The sequence below is a fragment of the Macaca mulatta genome, chromosome 15 (genome assembly GCF_049350105.2).
Source record: "Macaca mulatta isolate MMU2019108-1 chromosome 15, T2T-MMU8v2.0, whole genome shotgun sequence".
Lineage (NCBI taxonomy): Eukaryota > Metazoa > Chordata > Mammalia > Primates > Cercopithecidae > Macaca > Macaca mulatta.
Window position 1 is genome coordinate 101,161,471 of NC_133420.1, and position 24,898 is coordinate 101,186,368.

A 24,898-nucleotide genomic window follows, 5' to 3' on the forward strand; every position below is an offset into this window, starting at 1 on the left:
AAGAAAGCTGTAATCTCTCAAGCTTAGCAACTCATAAACTTAAAGAAGTTTTACAGATGCAATAAATTCTGTCAACTGCAACTCAGAATGAAACCAGTGTGGGAAAAATCCATTTTGTTTCAACCTGTGTCAGTCAGTCGGCAAATATCTCTTGAGTATCCTGTCTGTGTAAGAAAGAGTCCCAAAGAAAAATAAGAAAGTGCTGTCCTTCAAACAGATAACTCACAGAGTGGTAGCTCAATAAACATTGTTGAAGGAAGGAAGGAAGGAAGGAAGGAATGAATGAATGAATGAATGAATGAATCAGACTATCATATTCAAATTCAGGAGTTACCCAAAGTGCAGGCTCCCCTGGGGAAGCTGCAAACTTGGGGAAACAGTAGAACTTGCACAGACATTCATAGCCTGAACTTCTCTTAGTTACAACCATCTGGATAGAATCATAGCTGTGTCCATCTATAACTTCCTGCTAAAGAAATCTAGTACACCACTCCTATCACAATGTTGCCTGGTTACTTTTAGTCCATTACAAAACCCGCCAGGACATCATTAAATCTTTACCATGGTTAATCAAAGACCTCTGAAAGTCTTTTGTTTCCATTGCTAGGAAAGAAGAAAAACTATTTTCCATTGCTAGGCAGGAATGGCACGGCAGTCTCCTTGACTTACTGATTTCTAAAAGAGTTAAACTAATTTCTAATACCTCTAGCAGAGTAGAAGCATCTGCGTTTTACCACAATCTTACAGAAATGGCTTCTTTTTATTTGTATGCAAATTAAGTAGATAGTGTTGTAAGTGTTCCTTGCGTAATTCTATCAGTCTTTGATCACCTAACTAAATTGAGATATAATGCTCAGCTCCCTGGATGAGAGAGGAAGCAAACAGGTGTTTCTAGTACCATGTTTCTACCCTTAGCTTAGACTCTTGCTCTTTAAGCTCATTGCCTAGACAATATCAAATAATTTTTGAATGAGCCTTTCTTCCTATAAATGTCATCTTATAGATGGACTCTTGCAGCAGCATTATTGAACTTTCCTCTTCGATTTATTAGTCCTGGAGAAATCCAAGTTTCTCTGCACCTCTTAGGGATCCCAAAGGCCTAACTTGAGTTCCCATTACCAATTATTTAACTCTTGCAAGTATAGTAATACACACACACACGCATGTACACACACACGTACACACACACAAGCAAATACCAGAGTCCCACAATCAGGGGTGCACCAAAAGTAATGGAATCTTTGTTACACTCTATGTCCTATTATGCTGATTTTTTTTAAAGGAGGATATAATAAGCATTTTATTTATTCATTTGGCTTTATTTATTTATTTATATACTTATTCATTTTCTTTACTCACCCAGTGTTTATTAGGTACATGCTCAGTACAAGGAATATAAAAATGAGGCTCAGATCCTACCCTTGAGGAAGAAGAGATCACAGATGGTAGAAGATTAAGATACATAAGCAACTAACTACCATGCAATGTCATGTAAAGCCCATGGAAGGGCTACATAAAAAGACAGAGGAGTAGTTTTACCAGTTGCTGTAAAAAATAATGGCAAATAGAGACCCAGCTGAGCCACTGTTTAGATGGTTAAAATTCAGGCCATGCTGGATTCTAACTCCTGCTCATCACTCCACTCATCTCACCCCACCCCACTTTATCCTCTATTAACAAACATGGGTTGTTTAGGAATCTGCCCATTCCTTTACAGTGAGTCTCTGCTTATACCTGAATTGGTGCACACCTCCTAGCAGATAACGGTGCCCCTGGGAATCTGCCCTTTTCTTTTCTGGAGGCCAGCTACCAAGCCGCCCAGCAACTGCATAGTTCCCCACAACCACTTAGGGAAAAATGGATCTAGACCCAGTGGGGGCAGAGAAGTTCTTACAGCACTCAGAAAGAACAAGTTATGGATTCAGCCCCAGTGCAGATGAGGAGACAGTACAGTTCAACACTAGAAAACTCTGGCTACCTGTCTCAAAGTGGCCCTTAGTTCTTGGCAGGTCCCTGTTACACAGAAATAGCTTCTCAGAGAGTAAAAGAACCATTTGATATCCACCATAGAAGCATGCATTGGGTAAGGCAGGAAACTGAAGTTCACTTACTTATATAACATATACAGGTTGAAATAAACATACAAAAATATATTTAAGACAAGGGATAAAATGAGAAGTCAGAGTTTCCCTCACTAGTCCCTACTGCTGAACTCAAAATTCTACTTCCAGCCAGGTGTAGTGGCTCACACAACACTCTGGGAGGCTGAGGCGAGTGGATCACCTGAGGTCAGGAGTTCGAGACCAGCCTGGCCAACACGGTGAAACCCCATCTCTACTAAAAAAATTACAAAAATTAGCCAGGCATGGTGGCATGTGCCTGTAATCCCAGCTACTCATTAGGCTGAGACAGGCGAATTGCTTGAACCCAGGAGGCGGAGGTTGCAGTGAGCCAAGATCATGCCACTGCACTCCAGCCTGGGCAACAGAGCAAGACTCCATCTCAAAATAAACAAACAGTAAGACTAACTGCTTCATTTGGCTGGGTGTAGTGGCTCACACCTGTAATCCCAGCACTTCAGAAGGCCAAGGCAGGCATATCACCTGTGGTCAGGAGTTTGAGACAAGCCTGGCCAACATGGTGAAACCCCATCTCCACTAAAAATACAAAAATTAGCCAGGTTGGGTGGTACACACCTGTAGTCCCAGCTTCTCAGTAGGCTGAGGCACAAGAATCGCTTGAACCCTGGAGGTGAAGGTTGCAGTGAGCCAAGATCGTGCCACTATGCTCCAGCCTGGGTAACAAAGCAAGATTCCATCTCAAAATAAATAAATAAATAAATATTTAAAATTCACTTCCACCTCTTGTTTTTCTGATGGTTTTTCTTCCTGATTCACTGATGGCTTCCTCTATAACTCTAAATATATTTCCACCTCCATTTCTTGATTCATTAACCTTAACTGTGTTGGCTGACTCCCTACTATGAAAGAGAAGGAACTTACACTATTCCTTCTATTCCTTGTGCTTTTCTCTCTCTTCCTCAAAATTTTTAGTTTTGTTTTTATTTTGAACATTTTTTCTTGGTTCCCTTTACAACTTTAATATACTAAACCATCTATTTTTGGATCCATAACCTTTAGACAGTGTCTCTTGACACCCCACCATGTTAAAATGAATAAATCTCCCCGACCCCGCATTTCCTTTCACCTCTCTTACCCCCTTGACTTCCCAAATTCTCCCAGATATACAGTTACTGAACTTTCACATTGTTGTGGCTTAGAACATTTATATTTCTACAGTTAAGCCTTCTGTGCTTTGCTTATGGCATAATTTCCCTATGAGGGCCCCCTTGGCATTTTGAAGAGGACAGTTGTGCCTTTGTGGTGAGAACATTTCTCACCTTCCTGGATGTTTAGTATCTGTGATTACTGCAAAAACCAAAATTATTTCCACACATTTCCAAATGGTCCTAGAGGTGTCATCCTATCCTTGGATGAGAACCATTGGTCTTTAAATTGAATCTGACAATTGAAATTAAAAACCATCCCCACCTGCCATTCATTCTTGCTCCCCTGCAATCTGTCTCTGTCCAGCAGTAGAGTTATCAAGCTGCAACCCTCCCCTGCAGGGACCCTTTGGCTTCCTTTTGCTCTTAGAGAAAAGGCATGCTCTAGCATCAGCCACCTCCCCAGGTTTACGTCTTGCATTTTCCATTGTAATCACACTGAGCAATCAGTTCCTGGGACACACTCTGCTCTCTCCTACCTTATATTATTGCATTCCCTGTTGCCTCTGCCTACACGCTTCTTATTTAGATCTCAGCTTAAACCTCACTTCCTCAAAGAATCCTTCTTTGACCCCACTCTCCGCGCCTATACAGCATGGCGAGGTTAGGGTTCCCTGGCATCCTATGCTTCCCTTCCATCATCTTGGAGACAGCGTAACATAGTGATTAGGAGAATAGACACAGCAATCTCTCTTGTTTTAAACCCCAAGTCTGCCACTTGCTAGCTTTGCAATCAGAGTCAGTTTTCTTAATTTCTCTCAATTTTCCATCTGGGACCAAAAACCTAGCAATGTACTTGGCACTCAGTTGGTGCTCACTAATTGTCTGTTGACTGATTGTCACATTCTGACTTTTGAGCAGGGATTATTTGCCTTCATTAAAATCACCTGGGGAGGGCCAGGTATGGTGGCTTACACCTGTAATCCCAGCACTTTGGGAGGCAGAGACAGGTGGATTACCTGAGGTCAGGAGTTGGAGACCAGCGTAGCCAACATGATAAAACCCCATCTCTACTTAAAAATATTTTAAAAATTAACTGGGCATGGTGGTGCATGCCTGTAGTCCCAGCTACTCGGGAGGCGGAGGCAGGAGGATTGTTTGAGCCCAGGAGGTAGACAGAGGTTTCAGTGAGCCAAGATTTGTACTCCAGCCTGGGTGACAGAGCGAGACTCCATCTAAAAAAAAAAAAAAATCACCTCTGGACCTTTATAATGCTGATGTCCAAGTATTACCCCAAACCAAGGAAAGCAGACCCTGAGATGGAGACTTATTTGCAGGAAGCTTATGAGGTTTGCTCTTGGGATCACCACTGAAGGAAGGGAAGGAAAGGAAGCAGGATCAGGCGATCAGGCAGGAGAAGCTGTCAGGCTGCAGTGCGTTCTCAAGGAAGGCTTCAGCTGACCTACAGGGAGCTCTGAAACTGGTGTGGCCTTTCAGAGTTGTCCTGGGTTGAGCAATGTTGTCTTTACAGTCCCATATTGATTGGTCATCGGATGCTGGCTACCTCAGGAAGAGGGTATTGCCTTGAAATGCCCGGCAATTTCCACAGGACTAACAAGTCGAGTGCTGTCCACTGGCTACACTTTCAGCAACTGGGAGAATAAGCCCTTCATTCCTGAAGGATCAGTTGGGTGGTGCATCTACTATACTGATTAGGTCAGAATCTCTTGGTGTGGGGCCTGGGAATCAGTATTTTATAAAGTGCACCAGGGTATTGTAACATCCAACATAGAGAACTATTGCTCTGAATAACTACAAAAGTTATTTTATAAAAGTATAATATTTTATAAAAATATAGTATTTTACTAAAGTAGTATAAAAGCAGAAAAGAAGAGAGCAATAAGAAAGACCATGTGTTTCAGGCTCATATGCAGCTGAGCTGCACTGAAACCAGGCATGGTAGCCCAGCAGATTCTGTGGTAGCCAAAGGCCTGTGCAAGGATATGTCTGTGTAGTGTCCCTGCCCAGGTCCCCCTCCCTGAAGTGCTGGGAGATGTTCCTGTGACCATACAGCTGGGTAGGAACAGAGTTAGATGAATGGTCTTCCTGCCCCTAGGTAGCTTTTTCACTGTCAGTGACTCACCCCTGTCAAAGCTTCAGAGATCAAGAGTTTTCCAGAGTTATGACACCCAAACCTAGGCTATTGTTTTCCACATGTGGCTTCTGTCCACAGAGAGTACATGTTTCTCCAAAAATTCTTGCCATTGAGAAAGGAGTTTTAAGTCACAGAGCATCCAAATACGCATACGGCCAACACTTGCCAGCTGTTACAGTCTGTCTGGAAGCTTCATATTGGCTGTTCTGGATGGTTTAATAACTCAGTATCAACTTTACTTCCAAATTGATGACAGTTTAAGATATTTTTCTGAACCTATTGAGCTTAGCATACATTTTTTAATAGTTGGAATTTCTAATGACTGAGTCCTGAAATGAACTTGCTGGAACTTCTAGAAGGTTCAGAGTTCAACCTGGGTCAGAACAAGTGACAAGCTGGCCATTTATCAAGTACCTACTTTGTGCTGGGCAGCACATACTCTCTTGTTTAGTCCTTAATACGCTACAGTAACACCAAATTTAGGGGAAGAAACTGAAGTTTCAGGACATTTAAATAGTTTGATTCCTCCTGTTTCATTGCCACTCTTCCCCAAATTCCAGACGAAACCCTTCAGTGACACCCCTAAAATTCATCTCAAACATGTCCACTTCTCTCTCTCCAGGCACCACCCTAGTCTAAGCTGCCATCATTTCTTGCTTAAACGACTTCAATATCTTTGTAGCTGGATCTTCTCTTCCACCTTACTCTCTCTATACGCCAGAGAGAGAGAGAGAGATGCAGCAGCCAGAATCATTTCTTTGAAATGGAAATCAAATCTTGGCCCTCCCCTGTGTGTAACTGTTCTATGGCCTTCCGAGTAAAACTTCATCCCATACTGTGGTTTTTGAGGTCCTGCACAGTTGGATCACTCCCCACTTTGCTGGCTTCATCTGCTTTCATTCTGCCACAATCAGAGTCCCAGAGTCCACATAGTCACGTGGGCCTTCTCTCTGTTCCTTGAGTCCCAAGGCCTTTCCTGGCCCAGGGCCAGTGCTCTGCACAGGGGGTGCCTCCTTCCCCAGCCATTCCCATATCAAGCTGGCTCCCACGCTTCTATCCCAGGTCAAGTGCTTCCTCTCAGAAAGGAACATTCCTGACCGCCGCGCAGTTTATAACCACTTTCTTCACACCCAGATTACTCCTCATTAGTTTGCCCAGTTTATTTTGTGTATAACATTTATCCCAACCTGAAATTATCTCATTTGTTTGTTACTTGTTCATTGTTCATCTCTTTTCCTGTGAAGATATAGCATTCATGAGGACAGGGACCTTGTTGGTCTTGTTCATCTCTGTATCCACAGCATCTAGCACTGTGCCCTGGTGCAAAGTAGGTCATGAATAAAATTCTGTTCAATACATTTTGTTTGGTACCTATGTGGTCAATGAATGAATAAAAGAATGAATGAGTAGACTTTCTAAGGTTGGGAAGTGGCAAAGCTGGGGTCTGAATCATGGTCTAGTCAACTCTGAAGCCTGCCTTTTAGTGCAGGGTATCTTTGGGTGGCCAAGATCTCTCTCCAATCTTGGGGAAGGCCTGTTCTTGTGCACCTGGAGAAAATGAGGTTCCTCAAGCCTGCCTTGGGGTGTAGGTACCTTTTGTTATTTAATTCTCACAATACTCCTGTGAGGGAAGTAAAGTATTTCCTTTCAATGTCCTTGACATTTTAGAATGCAGTCTAGCTCAAGGTCTCCCAGATGATCTAGTAGAAATGAATGCCTAAACTAAGAGCCTGGCACACATGTGTCGCCTGCCTATGCTTTGTGACCTCTGAACCCATTTCTAAAGCGCGTCAGGTGTGATTCTTCAGGGCCCAAATCAAAGACAGGACCTCTTTTCATGAACATTATTTCCACCTCTCAGTGAGTTGTCACACGGGACCAGAGTGGAGGTGAGTGAGCAGCAGCTCATGCAGAACTGTAAAGAAGTCCAGCCTTTCAGCTTTTCTCCTCTTATTTCCCTCACTCTTGATGGCTGCCTTCTGCCTCCCCTGTCCCTTTCTGATGGCCTCCCACTCTGGATGTTGCTTTCCCTTGCTTTCTCCTATTTGCATTTACCCAGCCTGTTTTAAGGACAATGGGCTGATTATTAATAACCCCTTGCTATCTTCCCTGGGTAGTTTAATCTTTGGCACAAACTATAGGGATGAAGCAATGCTAAGAGTTTCCCTTAGACCATTCTAGCAAAGTAGCCTTTTAGACAGATTCTGTGTGATATTATCACAGCTGCCAACAACAGGCTGTTGTTGAGCACTCTCCAGCACTTCATTTGATGCCACAGCTCCCTAGGAAGGAAAGCAGTCCAGCACCATTTAACAGATGAGGAACGCTCAGGCAGAAAATTAAGGACATTGTTCAACATTACACAGCTATTAAGTGGCTAAACTGAGAAGCAGATCCAGGTCTTTTTGACTCTAGAATTGATGCTTTTTACACTAAGCCTAGTGTAAAAAGCCTCCTAGCCCTTGCCTGGCTAACATCAAAAGTATAGGATCAGGTGAGATGGGGAGTCCAGCCCTAACGCTCAGGATTCCTGAAAAAAATTTAGACTTTATTTTTAACCTTCTGGTGTTTTAGTTTAGAAATAACTTTGGCTCCTAGGAGGGGTCAAAATTCAAGGTGCTTTAACATAGACAAAGGAAAGCTGTGGGTTAGAGGAAAATGTAGCATAATGCATAAGACACTTGGCTGTGGGTTCACTGGCACTTATGGCATTACAGTTTGAGCTAGTTATGTAACCTTTCTGAGCCTTACTTTTCTTTCATGTGTAAAATGGGTATACCAGGAGTATACCCATATATCCATAGTATATGGTAAAGACCAAAGACAATGCATCATATAAAGTTCTTAGCATAGTTCCCACACATATCATTTATTAAATCTAGCTGAGCAGAGAGAGAAAGACTAATGAATGTTTTTTTCTTAGTCCTGATCCTCATAAGGTTTTATAGACAACATCTCTTTAATACATGGATAATTCTATACCCTGATTTTTGCTGTGAACTTCTTTAAACTAAAAATCAGGTCAGAGTTAAATCTTTATTTTAACAAGATGAGACTTTCTTAAAGAAATGGCTGCCTTTATACAATTATAAACAGCTTACAATAATAAAACTGTATTTAATGTTTTAAGAAACATTTTGAAAAAGGATGAATCATGAAATGGTCCTCTGGATCTGTTTTTCCTCTTTATGAAATAGAGAGCAGGTGAGACTTTCACACATTAAGGAGGATAATGAGGAGAGAGAACAATTCAGTCCAAAACACTTTTCCTAAAGGCCAAATATTAGGAAAGACTAGAGAGTGATCGTCAGAAATTCCATAACAATGGACGCAAACATTAGCCCTTATATATTCAAATCCTTAGTTTATCTTTACGCTTGGTCACCCATGGTAGCATACATATTAGATCCTGCAATGCCTTCTGGCCTGAAGCTAGCCTTTCCTTTAACAAAGATCTTTCAGTGGTCTGTTAATTAGAAGCACTGAGAGGAATGTGATATTGTATTCATTAAATATTTCTTTTGGAGAAAAACTGTTAAACAGTCCAAAAATGAAAATGACTAAAGGTATTCCATTTCACTGGGATCAGGCTTAATAATCAGCCCAGCAGTCATTAAAATCTTCATGGTAAATCCTTTTAAGTCTGTATCTTTACTGTCATAGGACTAAAAAAAAAAACTTCAAAAGTCCTTTACGTATTTGAGAGAAAGCCCCCATCCAACCAGTTTTGAAAAATATAAATACATACTTTTTTTTTCACTAGGTGAGAATCTTGTGTCAGCCCTTCTCATCTTCTGTCCCATGGAGCACAAATCCCTTGAGATATTTCATTGAAAAAGAGTTCTGTTGTCAGATGAGTTTGCAGAACTTGGCAGACTGGATCTCTACTCCACACACGAAGATTCACAAAGCACAGTAACATATTAGAAACTCTCAATAAGGTCTACATTAAAGAATCCAGTTTAACCTTGTTAAAGGGTGGCAGTTATATCAAAGCAATTAACCTAGAACCTTTGTCTCGTATAGCACCTATCACCATCATACTACTCTCATAGCACTTAATGCATTATGTTGAAATTGTCTACTTACCTATCTCCTTAGATGTAAGCTTCTGGAGAATACGGCTCCATTTTTTTTTTTTTTTTCCTTAATTCCTCATGTCAATGCAATTTCTGGAACAGAGTGGGTTCTCCTGTTAGTAACCCAATAATAGTTAAGACAGAAAACTGTACTATGAATGAATAGGTGTTGATGGTAAGGAAGAATTCCATCAAAGGAAAAAGGAAAATTAAATGTTTCTGCCTTTGGATAAGATAAACTGTAATCTCTTATAGCATAGCACCTGAGCAATTTGGCCTACAGGGGATTTTAGTGTGAATACTTAAAACCAGGACTACCTGGCTAGAGTGAATATTAGCACATTTATGGACATGTATATGCTGAGTCTGATTTGGAGTGTGTGTGTGTGTGTGTGTATATATATATATATATATATTTTTTTTTTTTTTTTCACAGACAGGGTCTCTGTTGCTCAGGTTGGAGCATGTCTCTTGCTCAGATTGGAGTGCAGTGGCACGATCATGGTTCACTGCAGCCTCCACCTCCTGGGCTCAAGCAGTCCTCCCACCTCAGCTTCCCAAGTAGCTTAGGTACAGACCCAGCTAATTTATTTTTCATTTTTTGCAGAGACAGGATCTCACTAAGTAGCTTAGGCTGGTCTCAAACTCCTGACCTCAAGCTGTCCTCCCACCTCAGCCTCCCAAAGTGCTGGGATTACAGGCACGAGCCACCATGCTTGGCCTCTTTTGGAGCTTTTTATGATGGTATTTACTAAAACCAAGAGCTGTGACTTTTCCCTTTGAAACAGCTTCCCATTCTTACATTGTGCCTTTACCTATTTCCAAGAACTTAAATCAAGTTTTACCAGCCCCCGTGCAAATCCCCTGATCCTTTCCCTGCCCCACAACACAGCTTATCCAGCCTCCATTCTGTGATTATGGTCAATGATGCAGTTGCTTCCACGTCATACCCTCCCCACCTGCAGGTCTTCCTGGCTTCTCCACCTTGGTCTTCCTAATGCCTGGAAACCCAGGGTAGCTTTCATCTTTACCCCAGTCTTCTCAGCACAGCTGGAAAAAATAAGACTAATCTCCACTGTCCCCTCCATTCTGCTGGGAAAGCCTTTTATGCATCTCATCTCTCGTTGACTTTTCCTCATCCCCCATCCCAGATGTTCAGATCTATTTTCACTCACAAATTTCCAACTTGACCCTCCCTGCCTCATTCTTAGGATGTGATCTCATGGGTTCATCTCCCAAAGGATAAAGGTATCCAACACAAGCTCCTTCGGTTCTGTTCCTCTCTGAATCTTCACCTGCCTCTCTTCATCTCCTGATCAATCTGACAAAGAAAGTATTATCCTTGCTCTTCATCAAAACCAACCTGCCCATCTAGGAATTTGATCTCACCTTCCTGCCTCCTCTGGGAACTTATTTCATAAATTATTCCCTCTCTCGTAAATCTTCAATCTCCATTAGTCCCTTTGCATACTGCCAATATATGTTAGTCTCCTGCATTTGACACAAATGAACAATAAAACTTCATCTCAGTACCCATTTAAGCTGCCAATCCCTACCATTCCTCGGCCTCCAAACTTCTGGAAAGATGTATCTTCAATTATTGTCTTCACTCCAGTGTGGCTTCTCATTCCTCAAATCCTTGTCTTCTGCCCTCTGCCTTCCTCCTCCAATGCTCCCTCAGCATTTATCAACCGCAAAGTATATCTCATTGATCTTGTTGCAGAAATCATTATACAACCCAAGGAAGTCCTATGCTTCTCTCAATGACCACCTCAAATGCTTCTTCCTCTTTGAATCTTTTATAAGTCATTGACTTGGGTTTTACTTGTTGGAATGGTATTTGTGTAATGAAGGAGCTCTAGTTCAGGAATATAAAGAGTTGGCCTCACTCTAGCATTTACTATGTAAATCAGAATGTCATGTCACCTTTATATGAAACAACGACATGTTTCAAAATGACCTCTAGGTCTCTTCTACTTCCTGTTATAGTTTTGGCATCTTAATAGCAGAAACTGTGTTTTAATATTGTGCAACACAGCCCTTGCTGGTAATTTTCTCTATTCCTTCATTTTCTTTTACAAAAATTTTTCCCTTTTAGGAAAAAAAAGTTGAAATTTAAGTCTTTGATTCAAATTTCCACTTTTAAAATCTTTTTAACTGTGCCCTTACAGAATGAAAATATGACTACATGTAAAATACCTAGGGTTCTGAAGTTTTAAAGGCAGCCCTAGAAGTTCACTCAAATAGAAGAGCAAGTCTAGAAAGTTTCTGTAGAGATTTATAAATAGTTGGCTATTTAACAGCAAGACACCCTGCTATAAAGAGATTAAGGAAGCAGAAAACCAATGTGTAGACAAGATTCACGAGAGAAGGTGAATTTCCTATCACATTTCATGATGTCTGGGAACACTGGAAGAGAACTGCTTCAGGATATTAATGTCCCAGCATTATTAAAGCAGAGCAGCTGAGAGCAAAGTAGAAATAGAAAGGCCATTAACTGCTGACAAGATAATCAACACATTATAGAGCACAAAAAGGTGGCTTTGTACCAGAACAAGGAAAATTATACTGTCAAGTGGAATAAGTTTTCATGTCAAAGAATAAAGGAGCTAAGTATGGAAAAGGAACCTACTCTTGAGTTTTTCAAGCTAAACTCAGCATCATTTATGAGTACAAGAATTCTACATTGCTTTAAATATGAGTAAGGCAGCCTGAGATATTCTTGTTTTCCTTCTGTTTCATTTTCTTTCAGTTATTTGTTGAGACCTTCTGTGTTTCATGCCAACTTATGAGAAAATTACTGGCAAGATAGATTAGCACAACTGGTAGTTGCTGACACATAGTTTACACGAACATAGTGTTTATGTCAGTCCATTCTTTCATGACTTTTCTGAGTAATTTCATGGAACATTGTTGGATCAGCAATTTGTTCTCACAGCAATATGGAGACATCTGAAAAGACAGACCAGGCATTCTTTCCCTACAGTTTTACTAATAAGCTTAATTAGGCAAACATTTATTCCAAAGTGTGTTTATGAACCTGAAAATACCACTTCCCTTCTCCACTCCCAAACTTCTATCTTGTGAATATTTCACAGACTTACAATCACTGCATTTTAAAGAAATATTTTCCTAAATTCTGGGTGATGCCACATTATTTTTTGATGCTCACATTGAGATTTTCTGGGGATCCTCTGGTTTTCTGAGCTCACAGAACAAATAAGTATTTGCTGGCCTCTAGAGCTACAAGCTCAACTCACGCGATTAGAAATTGACAATTCACACATTAATAAAGTCTCTCTAATTTCACCAGAGGAAACATACCTTATTTCCTTTTGCATAGATATCCCTACCTTTCCCTCCTTCTCTTGTATATCTTTCTCTGGATATTTTCTGCACTATCTGTTTAGCACTTACTTCTAGTAGAAGTCTCTCTCCAGTGAGTCCACAAATCACTTCCCTCTGGCATATCCCACCACATCACTGACAGTCCATGAGCTTTTACTTTTTGTGTAGTATCAGGTTACATGTGTATCTATACAATGCTCAAAGAGAAATCACTATTTGTGGCCCTCCCATTTCATCTCAATCTTCAAACCAAGACATTTGGTTCTGCTTTATTCTTCAAATGAGGAATACCACATAAACAAATCTGAAAGGCAAATGTCAAGCCAGAGGGGAAAAAAAAAGGTTGCAACATATGCAACAAAGTCTTAATACATTTAAAATAAATATATAAATCTAATAAATTAATAAGCAAAAGGTAAACTAAGCAATAGGAAAATGGATAGGATATATACAGGCAAATCAGAAAAAAAGAAATATAACCAGAAAATAAATGCACAAATATATCCAACCTCATTATAATAAAAGACATTATGTTTTTAGACAGGGTCTTACTCTGTCACTCCAGCTGGAGTGCAGTGGTGTGATCATAGTTCACTGCAACCTTGACCTCCACAAGGTCAGGAGATCCTCCACCTCAGCCTCCCAAGTAGCTGGAACTACAGGTGTGCACCATCATGTACAGCTAATTTTTGCATTTTTTGTAGAAATGGGGTCTCACTATTACCCAGCTTGTCTCAAACCCCTGGGCTCAAGCGATCCACTCATGTATGGCCTCCCAAAGTGCTTTACAAGCATCAGCCACCACACCCAGCAAAAGAAATCTTAAAAGTAATGAAAGAATACATTTGTCTATCAAAATATTTCAAAAACATAATACCCTGGAGTGTGATGTTTATATTAATTGCTGTATTTATACTGTATACTGTTTGTATTGTTCAATTTATTAATTAAAAAATAAATCTTTCACTTTAGATGCATGTATAAATATATATACCCATTTTTATATATACATATATATATTTGGGTCTAAAGTGAAAGATTTACTTTTAAATATATATAATATGTACATATGTACATATAGATGTTTTCTGGTCTAAGTGAAAGATTTATTTTTCAATATATGTAATATATATGTATATATACATACTAATGTTTTCTAGTCTAAAGTGACAAATTTTTTAATTGATAATTGAATAAATACATTCAAATGTACATATATATGTATATACAGTCATGTATCACTTAATGACAGGGATACATTCCAAGAAATGTGTTTGTTAGGCAATTTTGTCCTTCAGAGGACATCATATAATATTTATACAAACCTAGATGGTATAGCCTACTACACACCTAGACTGTATGGTATAGCCTATTGCTCCTGGGTTGTAAACTCATACAGCATGTTATTGTATTAAATACTGTCAAGAGTTACAACACAATGGTAAGTATTTGTGTATCTAAACATATCTAAAGAGAGAAAAGTACAGTAAAAATATGGCAGTATAATCTTATGGAACTACCATTGTACATGCAGTCCATCATTGACTGAAATGTCATTATGCAGTGTATGACTAAATGTATATATATAAACATATATGTGTGCATGCATAATGCGCGCACACACACATAACATTACCCTGGAAAGGTGAGGATGCAAGGAAATAAGGATTATCATGTGCTCTTATATGAGGGTAAATTGGCACAATGTTCTAATAAAAATTTAATTACATGAATCAAAAAGAAAGCACTCAAACATGCATACTTTATGACATAACAATTCTACATCTAGGGATTTATCATAAGGAAATAATCATGGTTATGCACAAAGATTTAGCTATCATCATTCATTCCAGTAATATTTGTAATACTGAGAAAGTGGAAACTACCATATTGTCTGTTATTAGGAGTTGGTTAAATAAGTGTGGCATAGGTTAAAAAGGGGTAAGAGTTATGTAAGCTTTAAACTGCAGCTCTTCTTCACCTCATGGATCTACACTTTGGCTTGGGAATGAATGAAAATCAGGCTAATTGTCTCTATGTCTCAGAGGTGGGTAGGGCAAAGTCAGCATTCTTATTAGCAGAGGATTGCTAAAAGTGCCTGCTGTCTTCTTCAGGCTCAGGAGGGGTTCATCTAGAGCAGATTGAGCCCTTGAGAGGCAAGAGGAAGACCTAGATTCTTCCTTTTCTGCTGTTTGTGAATTGCATTCTATAAATCTATCTTCTGGTAGGACTGACCTTTTTGTAACTCCATCCAAGTGAGCCACAACAATGACTCCAATTATAATGTCTATCCTTGGACATGACAATTAAATTGGTCTTTACATTTTATTACATTACATTGGTCAGGGAAGTGTTTAACCAGGGGAACTCCCTATGGAAGGTGGGCCGGAGAGAAATCACATTGTATGTTTACCCCAGCACTGATTTTTTTTACACAAAATCACAAGCAGCCTGGAGACCTATTAGAAATCACCAGACTGGCCGGGTACGGTGACTCACACCTGTAATCCCAGCACTTTGGGAAGGTGAGGCAGACAGATCACTTGAGGCCAGGAGTTCAAGACCAGGCTGGCCAACATGGTGGACCCTGTCTCTACTAAAAGTAAAAAAATTAGCCAGGCATGGTGGCGCATGCCTGTAATCCCAGCTACTCAGGAGGCTGAGACATGAGAATCCCTTGAATCCAGCAGGGACAGGTTGCAATGAGCTGTGATTGTGCCACTGCACTCTAGCCCAGGCAATAGAGTGAGACTCTGTCTCAAAACAAAAACAAAAACAAAAACAAAAACAGAGGTCACCAGATGGTCACCTGCCCTCTTGAGGAGTACATGTAAAAATCAGGAAGGCATTTGCACCTATTTTCCTTCAGTGATAATGAAAGCTTTATGGGGTAATGAAATATAATAATGTCTTCATTATTTGGGTGTGGAATTAGAGACTAAAACATTAAAAATGTCTCTTAGCTTTGTCTAATATTCATTTTTTCAGAGGCTTTTCTCATTTACTTTCCACTTGCATCTTCGACATTAATCGTGTAGGAATAGTCTTCTCTGTCTCACCATGAAAAGAACATGAACTTTGTAATCAGACAGACTTTGCTCTCAAAACAAGGGAGGGAAGTGAAAATGGATACAAGTGAAGATGAGGGTGTAGATGTGGATGTCAGGGAAGCTGTGAGCATTCTTTTTTGGGGGCCTACATTTTCAGTACAGAGCAGGGCAGTGATGTCTGAGGTGAAGGAAGAGCTGCTGTGGAGACGAGGAAATACTATGGCTGGTTCGACATTAGCTAGTTCTGAAAATCAGCCCCAATCTATGTAAGAGTCAGGCTCCCGTGCTGAGTTACCAAAATACTCTATCAACAAATGTAAGGCAAAATGACAGAAAGCTGGTTGTAAACACAGGTCAAAGAAATGTTTGGTCCCGTGCTATTAATTAGGGAGTGGCATCATGTCTCTCAGAATCATATTTTAAGATACCTCAAGCAAAATAGGGAAAATAAGGGGGCTGTATAATGAAATACATTCTATCAGGGATCTGGAAGGGGCGTAATGTTTCATACCTGAGTCTGCAACTGGCTGTTGTGTGAGCTGCTATCACAGGCTCTCTGGGCCTGTTCTTCATTCTAAAAAATGGCTGATTCTGTGGTCCCTTTTGGAACCTCCCCTCCCCTTACAGTGGCCTAAAGATCAGAAAATAAAGCAGATTTCGGAAATCTTTGAGTTGAGAGATTTGGATGTTTACCATCCAGATAGCAATGAAAAAGTTCAGCTGCAGGCCTGTATGCTAGCACACGGTGGTCCCTAGCCCCGACCTGAAGGCTCCTGGGAGCAGAAAGACTTTCACACTGGGAAAAGCTGGAAGCTGCTTGATCTCTGCTGCTTGTGAAAGCCAAAAGTTGAATTAAATCAGATGGGTCTTTTAAAAAAGAAAAAACTAACCAGATGGGTCCTTTAAGAAAAAAAGTATTGGTCAGCTAAAAACTTATTTAAAAACACATGGCCATTCTGCCTTTTGTGGGAGATGAAGACCAAATATAGTATCTGCAGCAGGCATGCTTTTGCAATTTAGCAACTATTTCTCAAAACAGTGCTGGGTTCTAAGAATGCTAAAACCTCACACTTACTTTTCTAGATAAAGCTTCACTTAGCCTGTCTTGAGGGATTTGTAATAATTTCATCCATTTTGCCAAGTATCTCAATATTGAAGTTTTTTTAAAACTCTATTACGACTTATTGTCAAACAGTTAAATGAATGCAATTACATCGTATAGTATATCTTACAGATGTGTCAATAGCATCTTAATGAAGGGCTCTGGAATTTCACTGACTGGATTATAGTAATTTTGTGAATAATTATGCCACCAACTCTGTAGCTGTCATAACCAAATTTATCTGTGCAAATGATTTCAAAAGATTTTAACCTCATCAGAAGAAAAGTTAAATTTAACTCAAAATCAAACCATCTGGGAAATTGTTGAGGTCTACCACTTACAACAAGAACTTAACTAGGTTCATTTTGTGAACACGGGTAAGTTATGATATTGTTGGCACAGGACTGAAATGTTTCTATCCAAATATAGAAGGCAATTTCTGGAAGCTATCATTTACATGCTAATTATAGGCCTAAATGGGGCCATTCAATTGGTAAAGTAGATGGTGGATGAACCCAACAACCTGGCCTACCATGTCTATCAAGCAGGCCATGGAATCCACTCTAAAAGGCAGTGAAAAAACATTTAATACAGCCAGTGTTCAGTTCTTTAACACAAACAATCCTTTTGAACTACAAAACAAAGATTTGATTTGATTTGATTTCACAGCACCCAACAAAATTTATTTCCTCCTCCTGGCAAAATTCTATTCATTATATTTGGTAGTTTTTAAACTATAACATCTCACAAAGTGAAAAGCAGTAACCTTGATTATTTTAAAACCTATCTTGATTTGGTTTGAGAACATGAATTCCTGACATATCTGATTCTCTACTTTTTCTTTCCCGGGTACTTTTTTTTTTTTTTTTTAAGATAGGATTTCAATCTGTCACCCAGGGTGGAGTGCAGTGGTGTGATCACAACTCACTGCAGCTTCAACCTCCCAGGCTGAGGTGATCCTGCCACCTCAGCCTCCTGAGTCACTGGAACTACAGGTGTGTGCCACCTGCCCAACTAATTTTTTGTACTTTTAGTAGAGAGGGGGTTTTGCCATGATGCTCAGGCTGGCCTCGAACTGGCAGCAATCTGCCTGCCTCGGCCTCCCAAAGTGTTGGGATTACAGGCATGAGCCACGGCACCTGGACTCGTGGGTACTTTAATCAGGAACTTTTATGGACTTTGACAGGCCTAGGGGCAGTCTGGCCCCTTTGACTAATAACCTTGTAGCTGGGTTTGCACACAGCAAACCTAATCAACCACCTTCCTCAAAAAAAAAAAAAAAAAACTTTAGAAGAGACTTAAAATTATATACTATGAGGAGCATTTGCTCAGTGACCTTTTAGGTTCTGCTGCCTGTCATTATGTTGTTTCTAGAGAGCAGATCATTGTTTTTTTGAAAGGGAGAAAGATGAAAATAAAGAGGAGATTCTATTGTCCTTTAATAATTACAGTTTTCTAAAGCAGGAAATTGGAACAATAAATCCTTGATAATCCAGGGGATGATTATTCAGTTTGGGTATTAGTCCATCTGCCTTGTGTTTCTGCTCCTTTACCTTTTGTTTCCAGGGCTTGAGGATATTTCTTTCATTTTTTCTTTTTTTTTTTTTTTTTTTTTGAGACAGTGTCTTGCTCAACCATCCTGGCTCACTGCAACCTCTGCCTCCTGGGTTCAAGCGACTCTCCTGCCTCAGCCTCCTGAGTAGCTGGGACTATAGGCATGAGCCACCATGCCCAGCTAATTTTTGTATTTATGTAGAGACAGGGTTTCACCATGTTGGTCAGGCTGGTTTCAAACCCATGACCTCAAGTGATCTGCCTGCCTTGGCCTCCCAAAGTGCTGGGACTATAGGCGTGAGCCCCTGCACCTGGCCCATATTTCATTGCTTGTTAGAACAACCACCTGGTGATGTGTAGAGGAAGAGAAAATGAAATCTAGTCCATTTTTAGAACAGTCTTGGTCTGAGTGGAGAGAATAAATAGGTTGAAATTGACAGTGAATCCAAAAATTAGGTAACAGATCTGGTCACAATGACTTATCCTGTAATCCCAATGACTTATCCTGTAATCCCAGCACTCTGGGAGGCCGAGACAGGCAGATCACTTGAGCCCAGGAGTTCAAGACCAGCCTGAGCAACAAGGTGAAACCCTGTCTCTCCAAAAATACAAAAATTAACTGGGTATGGTGGTGCATGCCTGTAGTCCCAACTATTTGGGAGGTTGAAGCAGGGGGATCACTTGAGCCCAGGAGGTTGGGGTTGCAGTGAGCTAGGATCATACCACTGCACTCCAGCCTGGGCACAGAGTGAGAGTCTGTCTCAACAACAACAACAACAAAATCCAGCTCTGAAAGTGCCTAGCACAAGGACTGCACATGACAGGAATTTAGTAAGTGAGGTTTTATAATCCACACAACAGTTTTCTACTATTCTTGACCAGTAGTTCTCAGGGAGATTTTTTCCCCCAGTGGACATTTGGCAATGTCTGAAGAAGTTTTTGATTGTCACAACTTGGCAGTGATGCTGGCATCTAATGAGTAGAGGTTACAGTTGCTGCTAAACATCCTACAATGCATAGGGCAGTCCTCCATAACAGAATTATCTGGCCTAAAACGTCAGTAGTGCTGAGGTAGCAATACTCTGTTGTGGATTTTTAAAAGCATGTATACTATGTATTTTTAGTACAGTAGAGAGTAAGTTGAGTAATATTGTTGATCCTTCCTTGACTGTACTTAAAATTATTTCTTTGCAAATATGTTTTTACAGCTCTCCATTCACTGCCTGTTTGTGTTTCCAGTCAGTTTAGGCAGATTTCTTCAGCTATGAATATTCTCCATCAAGACAAACATTTTAAAGTATTATCAGTACCTAAGGACTGGGATCTTCAGTAGATGGAGACATTGATTTACATAAATTTAGTTTGTCTCTAACTTCTAAGAGATTTGCATAAAATCAGGAATACCTTTCTAAGAGATATCACTTTACTTGGTCCCTCATCTTCTTCCCCCCTCTTTTTTTTAATTAATTGTTTTTTAGAGACAGGGTCTCACTCTGTCATCTAGGCTGGAGTACAGTGGCATGATCATGGTTCACTGCAGCCTCCAACTTCTGGGTTCAAGAGAGCTTCCCGCCTCAGTCTTTCAAGTAGCTGGACTACAAGTGCACATAGCTAATTTTTAAAATTCTTTTGTAGAGATGGAGCCTCTCTATGCTGCCCAGGTTGATCTTGAACTCCTGGCCTCAAGTGATCCTACTGTCTCACCCTCCCAAAGTGCTGGGATTATATGCATGAGCCATGCTGGCTCATGCCTATATTTAATATTAATTTTTAATTTAATATTTAATATATTTAATATTTAAGAGGGCATGGTACCCTCTTATATATTAATATACATTTAAGCTGTCTAAGATTTTTTCCAGTCTTAGAGATGTTCCACTTGCTTTGAAATACTGCCTAAAATGAAATAAACACTGTTTTTAAAGAAAGATCTATAAATAAACAAGAGGTTAATCCCTTCAATAATTTAGACTATGACTGATTCCCTTCTTGTCACGTTCTTAACTGGACCCAGAGGGTAACTCCTTAAGAACAGGACAAGATGTTTGACTTATTCTTTGTCCTGCCTCAACCAGGCCCACTCATCCGCTTGTCTAGTCACCAACTACTTACTCTAAAATAACCTCTCCACCTCAAGGAGCATACAAAATGTAAAACGGCGGCCCCAAACTAAGAGCTGACATGAGCAGCATTACTAACAGCCAGGCAGAAAATCCAGTGTGTTAGATCAAACAGGCTGACCTGGTTGTGTTTCTTTTGTGTGTTGGAATACTGACAGACAACTGCCAACCAAATTTGGGGCTTGAGGCCATCGTTTGAACCTAGTCAGTAGCTGACTTGGGGATCTTTTATCAGACAGAACAACACATGGTCTGGCTAATGTTCTAAGTGTGGAAAAAGCGCTAAGGTAGGACAACCTAGACGCCTGCTATTGTCCAAAACACGTTTAACATTTCTTTCAACCCACTGTGGCAATTCACAAAGTATTTGGGATATCCAAAAGGAGCCAGGGAAGTCTATCCAATAAAACTTTCTGTAATAAGGAAATGCTGCATGCCTGCTGTGTCCAATTCAGTTAACCATGAGCTGCATGTGGCTATTGAGCATTTTCAATTGTGGTTTGTGTGATTGAATACATGAATTTTTAATTTAATTTAATTTTAATAGACACATGTACCTAGTGGCTATCATAATAGACAAGATCATCTAGGAAATAATAATGACTAACTGATTATTCCACATCTTAATTGTAAATATCCTGATTCCTTTTTCTTTGTGTCAAATATAAATATAGAGGCTGGGTGCGGTGGCTCACGACTATAATCCCAACACTTTGGGAGGCTGAGTGGGCGGATCACCTGAGGTCAGGTGTTTGAGACCAGCCTGGCCAACATGGCAAAACTCCATCTCTACTAAAAATACAAAAATTAGCCGGGTGTGGTGGCACATGCCTGTAATCCCAGTTACTCGGGAGGCTGAGGCAGGAGAATTGCTTGAATCCAGGAGGTGGAGGATGCAGTGAGCTGAGATCGGATCACTGCACTGCAGCCTGGGCAACAAGAGCAAAACTCCATTCCCCTCAAAAAAATACACACACACACACACACACGTATATATATACACACACATATATATACACGTATATATACACACACACATAAATATAGAAAGAAGGGGGAAATTCTGTTTAACGCCTATAATTTTATGAGTCTAACATAATTGTTGTAAATTTGGTAAAATTTCCAGGCTTTTTCTATGTATTTTTAGATGAACTAGATATTCGTTTGTCTTATTCAGTTTTTTCACTTAACATTATGAGAGGAATATATTTCTGTACTACGAAATAATATGCCCAAGTTATCAGATCTGACAGTGGCCAGTTTCTTAGATAATTGTGCCATAGTTCATTTATTTCCTCTATTTTAAAAATTTTGGGTGTTTTCTTGCTTGCTTGCTTTTATGGTTTTATGGTCACTATAAAATAATGCTATAGTAAACATACAAAAGCATGTTAATATTTCTCTTCTTTAGAATCTGTTACCATGCCAAATGTTTGAGTTTTATGCAGGTAATGATTTAGATGGTGAACCATTTCATTACCACATACTCATTTTGAAAAGGTACATTTTTACTATACTTGTGAAAAATAGACTTTAAAGCCACCCCCCGACACCCCATTAAAAAAAAAGCCAAGACTTTTCTCTCTGCACCACAATTAATTCAGTAAATTATGAGATGGATTAATATTCCTTCCCATATAACAATAAAAGTTGCTGCTAAAATATAACTGCATTCAGGGCTGATGACACAGACCTTTGCTTTACAAACAGGGAATAGGTTCCCAGTAGTAAACTCTGCAAGTAAAATATTTCACATGTTCAGATCATCTCTAGACTCTATAAACATGAGAAAATTAACAGAATTAAATGAGAAAAAAATTTCACCTGTTTTGTTTTGTTCTTTGTATATATACATAGTTATACATTGTATATACACATAGTTATACACTGTGACAAGTCCAAACTATCCTTTTTATAATTGAAAGCAATATGAATACAGTGCAGGTAAACCTTCACACATCTTACAATTAGTAATTATCCAGAAGGTCTTGGATTAAGACATTTTATATTTTGCATACTGGTAAGCTGTCACATGATCTTTACATTTCTTTTTAAATAAATTCTACATTCTAATGAATCTGATCATCTAAAAGCAAAAGAACCCTACTGATAAAATAATAAATTTAAGACATAACATTTTAAACTAGAGCCTAAAAAAATCAAGTGTTCTCATTATTTGTAAGTTGGGTTTCAACTTCTGTTATATCATCCTTTGTTTGAATTAGATTTGTAATTGAGGGATTGATTGAACAGGGACTAAATGAGTTTGTGCTACTTAAACGTTGTGATATATTCAAAGCAGCTTTGTAAACCACAAGTACAGTGAAAATCTAATACAAATGTTTTTAAAAGGTCTCTTAGCTCATCCTATATATGAAAAGCAGCCTTTAAAATTTGCCTAATGGAAAGAAATCTAAGACTTTTCTTTCTCTGGAGCAGTAGATTTTAATAATTTATGGTATGGATTTGTTTTTCCTTCACGCACAACAATAAAAATGTTTGGACTGATAAAATAACTGCATTTAGGGCTTTTATTAGTGACACCAACTGGGAACATAGATCTTTGTCTTTGGAAATGGAACATAAGCCTCCAGATGGCAAATCACCAGGACTTTGTTCACAATGTGAATGAAGCATGTTGCCAGAAAGTCATTTCCAAAAAATCAATAGTGTTTGTGCTGGAAATGTTTGAAAAATGCTCAGAAAACCATCAAGTCTATATGCACTTTGTGGATTATCTGGGGAAAATGTTTAAAACCTGACAGGTTTTTCTCTGTCACGCAGTTGACTTCTTGCTTTCCTCATTCTTCCTGTCAATTCTTTATGAAATGCCACTGATTTCAGCATTAGTATGCACAATATATCATACTCTGCTCAAATATATAAGTAATTCTAGACCAGGTGTGGAGGCTCACACCTGTAATTCCAGCACTTTGGGAGGCCAACGCAGGCAGATCATCTGAGGTCAGGAGTTTGAGACCAGCCTGGCCAACATGGTGAAACCCCGTCTCTACTGAAAATACAAAAATTAGCTGGGCGTGGTGACAGGTGTCTGTAATCCCAGCTCCTCAGGAGGTTGAGGCAGGAGAATCACTTGAACCCAGTAGGCAGAGGTTGCAGTGAGCCGAGATCACCCCACTGCACTCCAGCCTTGGCTACAGAGCTAGACTCCATCTCAAAAATTAATAATAATAATAAAAGTAATTCCCGGGTTTTATGCAGATGGTAACCATTCTTCTTGCCACTGTGTTCTGTTGTGCATACAGATGATGAAGAGCTGTTTGTAGTCTGCTTATGTTCGTCTGCTGTGCTAAGTGAATCCCAGGTTGTTAAGAGTTTCTAGTTTTCAGTTAACAGAATTCATGGCTTTATTTTTATAAATTTCAGGTGGTTTTCATGAGCCTATGCAAAAGTTTCTGGGACTGTGGGCTTGTAGCCCTGGATGACATTACAATACAATTGGGAAGCTGCTCATCTTCAGGTAAGACAGCAATCATTTCAGCTCTCTGTCTCTCTGACCTCTACATACATTTCCTGTATCACTGAGAACCACATACATTTCATCTGTGCTAGTCCATCCTTTGCTTTTGTTGACAAAGTGTCTCCTGCAGAGCTGTGTAGCAGGCTTTGAAATTTAGAAATGATGATTCCAATGTAATACATGTCTTTGTACATGTGACTTAACCCCTTTATCCTCATTTGGAAGGGAGCTAGTGATATCTACCTGAATACTGGGAATAACACATATACATTTTCCTAGCATAAGACCTGGCACAAAACAGTGCTTTAAAAGCAAATATCTTCTACTATAATTATTACTATTACTGTTGTTTTTGTTATCTTACATGAATGCAGATTTTCAAGCAATATTGATGAAATTCTTATTTCACAGATATTTGCTAAGCATATACTTTAAAAATTTTAATAAACATTTTCTAAGTGAATTAAATGACAGTGGAACAATAGATCAAGCAATGATGATAGTAGCAAAATAAAGTCATGGTAGCTAGCCATGTGTCATACATTACGTCTAATGAGAAAATGATGCATAACTCAATCCCGATCATTGGTCTGTATCTGCTAATTACCACTGCATCCTACATCATAGGACATCCATTTATTTGACAGGCAAATCGTGGTATCAGTCTGGCACTGGAGAATAATCTCCATGTTTATTTAATTAAAAGACAATTTGTTCTTAGTCCCTTGATTTGCCAGGCACTGCAAGGACAACCCAGGTAAAAATTGTTCCACTCAAGGCATA

The 24,898-nt window shown here is 39.5% G+C and overlaps 1 protein-coding gene and 1 long non-coding RNA gene across 3 annotated transcripts in view; one reads left to right on the top strand and one right to left on the bottom strand.

Moving 5' to 3' along the window:
• The window catches only part of MAMDC2 (MAM domain containing 2), a 171,412-nt gene that overhangs the window by 98,126 nt on the left and 48,388 nt on the right, over positions 1-24,898 (top strand). For both annotated transcript variants that reach the window (XR_001440120.3, NM_001265965.2), the window contains 1 exon segment: positions 24,022-24,115. Coding sequence is in view for 1 of the 2 variants with exons in the window: in NM_001265965.2 (NP_001252894.1) it covers positions 24,022-24,115 (94 nt within the window). In the remaining variant the exon portion in view is untranslated.
• LOC144334718 (uncharacterized) lies at positions 8,407-9,555 on the bottom strand. The gene is made up of 2 exons (XR_013404873.1): positions 9,471-9,555; positions 8,407-9,265 (listed from the first exon to the last, which is right to left on the bottom strand). It is a non-coding gene; the product is annotated as an uncharacterized LOC144334718 (long non-coding RNA).